Source organism: Ixodes scapularis, unplaced genomic scaffold, assembly GCF_016920785.2.
Source record: "Ixodes scapularis isolate PalLabHiFi unplaced genomic scaffold, ASM1692078v2 ptg000005l_1___fragment_1__unscaffolded, whole genome shotgun sequence".
Lineage (NCBI taxonomy): Eukaryota > Metazoa > Arthropoda > Arachnida > Ixodida > Ixodidae > Ixodes > Ixodes scapularis.
In genome coordinates, this window is record NW_024609885.1 from 3,877,936 (window position 1) to 3,885,185 (window position 7,250).

The 7,250-nt window shown below is 53.0% G+C and overlaps 1 protein-coding gene across 1 annotated transcript; it reads left to right on the top strand.

The window, feature by feature from the left end:
- The first annotated feature begins 5,072 nt into the window (after positions 1 to 5,072).
- On the top strand, positions 5,073 to 6,987 carry LOC121833863 (regulator of telomere elongation helicase 1 homolog). The gene is made up of 3 exons (XM_042287577.1): positions 5,073 to 5,649; positions 6,213 to 6,811; positions 6,904 to 6,987. Exons 1-3 carry the CDS (start codon positions 5,073 to 5,075, stop codon positions 6,985 to 6,987), a joined length of 1,260 nt encoding a protein of 419 aa, XP_042143511.1.
- Positions 6,988 to 7,250: the final 263 nt, after the last annotated feature.

The window sequence follows — 7,250 nt, forward strand, 5'->3', positions numbered from 1 at the left end:
AAAACTCGAAAAACTCGACCGTCACTCTTTCGCGCAAGAGCCTCCACATGGCGTCGTAAGATTTTGCGACGAGTTTGCGAGCGACGTCGGCGTCCTCGTTCGCCACGGTCCAGCGGATAAATTCGATTTTCCAGTCGTCGTCGTCTTCCGCATCGACCATCTTCAGCAGACTCGACACCTTGAATCTAGACAGTTTGGAAGAGACGGCGCTTTGCGAAACGCGCAAGGTGCCGACGAGATTGCGCAGGTAGACCCTCACTCGAGCTTCCAGACTAAACTGCTTGGTCTTCCAGTACGCCGTTCGCGCCGTGTGCAACAGCTCGGTGATTTGCGCGACCCCGAGGTCTCGATGCAGCTAGCTCCCAATAGTTTTCGCCATTTGCCGATCTCGTCGAAAAGAGATTGTTAACGCTTTCGCGCGACGCCTCGGTGGACGGAAAAAAGGAAGCGCGGTGCTTGCCCCACGTCGCGACGTGTTTCACGTACTCCTTGTTCGCCTCTATCAGTGTAGCGACCGCCGACCGAGCTCGCCTCACAATCTCCGAGTGCCGCTCGAAATTCTCGTGCGCCTTTCGAATGCGATCAAACTCCACCGTCGCTACAATGTCGTACGGGGCTTTGATTTTGTCCAACAAATCCTTGTCGAAACCCTCGTACTCGCCAAAGGCGACTGGGTCCTTTTCGTGCGTCTGCGGGTATCTATCGATGGGTCCGCTCATTCCCCACTCGCGGATCTTATCTCTACGTTCGCGCTCCGTAGTCATTAGGGATTTGAGTTCGGAAACATTTTTGCGCAGCGTCTGCAAGTTACACTTCGACTGGCTAATTATATTTTCGATCCATAGTTCGGGCGCAGCGTTCATGGTGGCCAGGATCGCGTCGTTCCAAGTCTTTAGGTTTGGTACGCTCGAAGGCAGTTTCACGAGCGGAGGGGCACTAAGCAGGCCGCTGTCACCGAGAAACTTTCTCATGTTTTCGTAGTCTCTGTGGCGTTCCTGTACGAGCCGATAGAGTCTATCGAAATCGTCTTTGGGAAACTTTGACTTGAGACGCACTTTCCACTCGTACAAACCTTTGGAGGTGGCGCGAGCAAACAGAGACGCGGCGTCGGCCTCGTCAAACATACATTTGCCGTGCCTCGCGATTAAAGGATAGTAAGGTCCCAATTTTTCCATTTTTTCATCGACGTCGCCGCTATCGCCCACGCCAGCGAGGAGTAGTCGTCGTAACTCGTTCAGGTGCGGTTTCAATCGCTCAAATTTTTCGTAGAGCACCTTCCAGTCGACGTCGATCAAGGCCTTCCCAATGTCCTCCTCGTCGTTCTCCAGCCAGCGCTTTCTCAAGACGGCGTCCTTGCGAACGGCACCGAGGTCCCTAGCAAATTCTCTCAGGAGATCCTCTAGGCTCCGAAACTTGGCGTAATGTGGCAATAGTGACGTTATGAAGGCGCTACCGTCCTGCAAATACTCGTCAGATTTAATCTTGTTAAATAAGTCCCTCGTCTCTTCCTCTTCGCAGACTTTGTGCGCGGCCGGATGGGTCACCGCCCAGACGAGCGCGTCCCTATGTTTGTGCTCCGTGTAGTTCTTCAAAATCTTTTCGAACGCGTCTAGTATGGCCTGCAACTCGGTCGGCGACAGCGTAGGTGCGGAGAGAAAGACGAACCGCTTGACGTTGTCAATCTTTGCGATTTCGCCAACGGCTTTCAAGAGTTCCGGAGAAAACTTTTCGTCAATAAAGGTCTGGGCATATTCAACCTTGGCTTTCAACTCGGCGTAAATGCGAAGAGTCTGACCTTCCTCGGCGGCGACCCAGCGAACGAGCGCCGCGTCCCACTGCGGCGTGCCCGCGGCATCGAAAACGGCCCGGAGCAGTGGATCGAACGCTGGATGCTGGCTAGACCACGAAGAGTGCCGCGTGACTTTCTTGCACCACTCTTCGAAGAGTCGCTTAAACTTTAGAACGGAATCCTGCCAGATCTGGGACTGGTATCGCTCGAGCACAGAGTTGTACTTTTTAAACGTATTGGTTTTAACGTCGTAGTACATTCCGCCGCTAATGCCGTACAAGTACTTGTCCACGGCATCTAGGTCGTACACGTCCAAGTCGTACAAATTACTAAGCATGTCGTCGCCAGCAAATTCCACGCCCAACGCCTCGGATTACTGCTTTATCACGTCCCTGGTCCTGACTGTGTACATGAATTCGCCCAGGACGTTGTTTGGGTCCTTATACATTCTGTAGATCAAGTGTTTGAGGGCCGGGATGACTACGTTGCGCAGAAACCCGGGCTTGTATTTCTCGCTGGCCAGCGAATTGACCTTGGACTGAATGCTCTTGAGATAGAGTGTGTAGGAAAAGACCAAGTCTATGGCTCGCTTCGGATCGTACAACGCCGTTCGAGTGTCGTTAGCGTGGTTCGCCACAATGTAATCAAACACGCGATTGGCCGTGTCGCCGTAGTCTTTGTAACGGGTAGTTTCGACACCAGCGTTAGAGTACAGCGCGTAGTAAAAATCTTTAAAGTAGTCGTCGACTCTACTTTCCAACCTTGCCTCAAACCCTATGGGAATGGCTTTCAAAGGTTTGAACAAGAGATTGTCGGTGGTCATTTTTTTATTTCAGCTACAGAAACACGTTTTCGCCTTTAGCGCGTTTATTTCTATAATAGGTCATTGCCGCGTAAGTCACGACTCCCGCTGTGGCCAGGACGGCAACTCCACCGACGACGTACAGCCAACCGCTTCCTTCGTCTTCCGCTGCAACAGTATGATACGGCGTCTTGGCGACGTCCGACACTTTTTCGTTGCGCGTCGTTTCTTTAGGAAGAGCCGAATCTCGAAGAGACGGTATCGCGTCGTCCGACCGTCGTCTCTTGGCCGCCTCCGCCGCAGTCTGAGGGGACGTTTGGGCGACGCCCGACTCCTTCTCTTTGGGCGTCGTTTCCCTAGGAGGAGCCGAATCCCGATGAGACGGTATCGCGTCGTCCGACCGCCGTCTATTGGCCGCCTCCGCCGCAGTCTGAGCTGATGTTTGGGCGACGCTCGACTCCTTCTCCATGGGCGTCCTTTCCTTAGGAGGAGGGGGAGGAGGAGGAGGAGTCGACGGCGACTCGTTCGTGCTATCCCGAAGAGACGGTCTAGCGTCGTCCGAAAGTCGTCTCTTGGTACCGACACCCCTCAGCTTCGAGTTGTAGCTGGAAATTAAAGACTCGACGCCGACATAGTCCAGACCGTTGTCGTAAAAGGTCTCGATCAGGCTGTCTACGTCGTGAAGGTCGGCGTCGTACAGCTTTTTTTCCTCGGTCTTCATGACCACCTCGACGCCGGCATCTTTCAGTCTGTCTCGCGTGTACACCGTGGCCAGGAACTTGCCGAGTAGATTGTTCTGATCTCTGTACATTCTGACGATGACGTGTTTTAAGGCTGGCACGGCCACCTTCTCGTGTTCGGCCTTGAGCTCGGCGGACCTCTTAAAGTGAAGAAGAAACGCGGTGTATTCGTTAATCACGTCGTTCATTCGGGTCACGTCGTTAAATAGACCAAGTATAACGTTGCGATACTTGGCCACGATGTAATCGTACGCGGCTTTCATTATCTCTCTGTCGGTCCTGTACCCCGTGTGCGCCCCGGCTCTATCGTACAAGTCTTTAATGTGCACTCGCAAATAGTCGTCCATCGACTTTTTGAGTCGTTCTTCAAACTGAGAAGGAGGCTTCTTGAGTATAACGTTATTCTTATTAGACATTGTTAGGTGTTTTGTATTAGTCCTGGACGTCAGCCGTAATCTTTGACGTTGTATTCGGAAAGAGCTCGGGTCACGTCATCTACAAAAAGCGTCTTGCGGTGTTGCATCTGGGCGTAGACGACGGCCTTTCCGACGACCTCGGTGACGAATCTATCGACGTCGAATTGCATGTTACCGTACACGTTCTCTGATATGCGATCGATCTCCATCTCCTTGGCCAATCGACGCAATTCGTTCTTACAGAGAACGTCGTCCACGGCAGTCGTTGGCTGTCGACTGTCCAATTGCTGCTTCTTCTTATTCTTGGCTACCGTCCTGTTTTGCCGGGTCACGTTGTTTGAGGCGTTTTTTATGCGCGCCATATTCTCACCATCCATCTCCTCTAACGATATAAGCGGGAAACTTCAGTTTTTTATTTGAAATCGACGTTACAATCATGTTACGCGTATACTACGACAACCTGGCAAACACCATCGCGACCGGACTTCGAAATCCCGGCGACTCCAGCGTCTTTGTCGACTTTCTCTACGCCTTGGAGACTAAGCACGCGGCGACGATCCTTCTCGTCGGCCGCCCCTTCATGACGGTAGGCGCAGCGCTGCATCGATTCCATAGCCGCACGAAAAACAGATACAGACTCAACGTGTACGTCTACATGAGACTGGTTCGGACGGAAGTCTGGTACCTCAAGACGGCCTGTCGATACATCGACTTTCGCCTCTACCGCGACGACGCAAGCGCCCTCGGTTCGGTGATCTGCGACTACACGTTCGAAAGCGGTCGAGTGTACGCGAACGCGACCGCCTTTCGCTACGAAGAGGCCAGCAAGATTCTGTGTCTGACTCTGACCGACTCTCTCACCTTCTTTGTGGCCTGCGTTCGCAAGTTGAGTTACCTGCTTGACATGCCTCCCGATCGAGTCGTTTGCAGCGTCGTCGAGCCACGCACCGTGAAAAACGCCAGAGTGCATCGAGATTTTATGAGCCTGTACGAGAGCGTAGATCCGAGGTACTTTAGAGTTTGCAATTACCTTGACTGGTTGTGTAGGTATCCTTTGTTTGGGCAATAAAAATTAAAAAAAAAACCGTGCACGTTGAGTTTTCGTCTCAATCTCCTCGCGTAAGCATGAGTAACGACGTAGATATGACCAAGGTCGAAGAAGAAGAAGAATGGATAGTGTTAGACGAATGGAACGATGGCGATGATGAAAAAGAGGAGGGAGAGATTACGGACGACGAGGTCAACCACTCCGCTCAGACTATTTATAGTTCCGAAGACGAGACGAACTATCGGTATAATCGTTTCAAAAACGAACGTTGGCGGGTATGGAAGAGGCGCCCCGCTACAGGCTCGTACTACCGGGCGACCGGATACCTTACCCCGTACAAGTGGACGTCTTTGAAACAATGTTGCGCGGATTCGGAGAAAAAGCCAACGTCATGATAGAAGCTCCTACCGGATCGGGCAAGACAATGGCCATGCTCGGAGCCGTTCGCGAATGGATAACGACACGACCCAGCGGCAAAATCTACCTCTGCTCTAGAACGCACCAACAGCTCGACCAAATGTTAGCGGTGGCCAAGGCGTTCATCGGAGACGCCGCGCACATTTCTCGTCTCGTCGGCAAGGACCGAGTCTGCCTCTTGGAACGGGAAGTCCACAGCGGTAACGTGCCCCAACTCTGCAGTCAACACAGGGCCTCGTCGACGTGCCGATTCTACCGCAATTGGAAAGAGCAGCATGGACCAGAGGCGCGTTTGCCCGACGTTAGGGACATCGAGGACTTGGTGGAGAGTTGTGCTGCAAACGATATCTGCCCCTACTACGTCAACGAACAGTACTACGTAGCCAGGTCGAAAATAGTGCTGGGTCCCTACAACTACTTGATCGATCCCTTCGTCCGTAGCACGCTCAACATCAATCTCAGCGGCGCGATTCTGATCCTCGACGAGGCGCACAACATTGAAACGTTTTGTAGAGACGCCATGTCCCTACAAGTGTCCAGATCGCAGCTTCAGACGTACGCACGACGATTTTCTCGCAACGTCGAGCTTCGCGAATTCTTCGAGGGGCTCCTGGCCATGATGAACGACGTTGGATATGCGATTGTTCGCGGCGATGATCTCCTGGCCAAGACGAGACGCTACCTCAAGACGGACAACGTGAGCCTGGGTCAAGTCGTGAGTCCCTTAACGTCTCGACATCCTTTGTCCGACCGGTTAAACACCACGTTGATTGACCGCATCGTCACTCAGTTTTACTACCCCGAGATATTTGGTGCCCAAGGCTTTGCAATGTTTGTCGTCCAGGGTCGCGAGTCGCCAGAACTCAGGATGACCTGCATGGACTCGAGTTACGCCATGAAGTCTGTGTCGTCGTGCACGCACTCTATCGTCCTGGCCTCGGGGACTCTGAGTCCGATGTCGTCGTACGAAAAGGAATTGGGCGTCTTCTTTACTCACAAGGTGTCCCCAAGGAACACGTCGCGTCCAAGCGTCACGTCTTTGTCCGTAGGATCTCGCATTCGCTCAAGGGTGACAAAGAGTTTTACATGAATTACAGCGCATGCCAGAACGAAGAGCTACTCAAGGCCGTAGGTTCCGTCGTCTACGAGTCGACCAAGATCCTGAAGAAAAATGTCGGCGAAACAAAGGCTGGCGTCCTGTGCTTCTTCCCTTCTTACAAGCTACTTCAGACCTGTCCAGACGTGTGGCGCAAAGTGCCTCTATGGCCCAAGTTGGTCAAGGTGGTCGGCGGGCATCTGTTTCTGGAAGATTCTGAAAACTCGGACCTCTTGTTCGATAGGTACAAGACTGCGTTGATTGACGGAGAGCCCGGCACGGTGGCCCTGTTTCTAGTCGTGCACAGAGGCAAAATGAGCGAAGGCGTCGACTTCTCCGATTCGCTGGCTCGACTCGTCGTATCCGTGGGGTTACCCTATCCGTCGTATCACAGTCCGGACGTAAAGGTCAAGGTCGAGTTTAACCGCAGCAGGGGCGGAGACGGGGACGAATGGTATAAAACGCAGGCGATGCGAGCGGTTAACCAGTCCGTGGGACGCTGCGTACGTCACGTGAACGACTGGGGGCCGTCCTATTGCTCGACAGTAGGTATTTTAGACCCGACGTTTGGAGCGATTTATCGCATTGGGTCCAGGTCTGCGAAGACGAGTCGTCCACCTTCAAAGACACGAAGAAATCTTTGCTCGAGATAAACTCGTTTTTGAACGGTCGTCTATGAAAATGCACATCCTCAGTTTGCACACGTATCTGCGCGAACACAGATACACGGCTAGCCGACAGGGCTACGCTTACTGGTATTGCACGATTCGCGACGCTACTATTGCTCCTACACCAGCTGCTTCGGTCAACAGCGATCCCGTTTCGACCGACCAGGCTCCAACACGAGTCGCTACTGTTCCATCGGACAAGCGGGGACCGTCCGACAAGCCTATACTCGAATCGTGCACGTGCGAGACTGCTCCTACACCAGCGGCTTCGGTC

Bases quoted from the DNA above. Each gene is read 5' to 3' on its own strand.
- LOC121833863 (XM_042287577.1), top strand. From the start codon at position 5,073: ATGGAAGAGGCGCCCCGCTACAGGCTCGTACTACCGGGCGACCGGATA. The intron at 5,650-6,212 runs GTAGCACGCTCA...TTTACTCACAAG, and splicing joins CTTGATCGATCCCTTCGTCC to GTGTCCCCAAGGAACACGTC. The intron at 6,812-6,903 runs GTACGTCACGTG...CATTGGGTCCAG, and splicing joins ACCAGTCCGTGGGACGCTGC to GTCTGCGAAGACGAGTCGTC.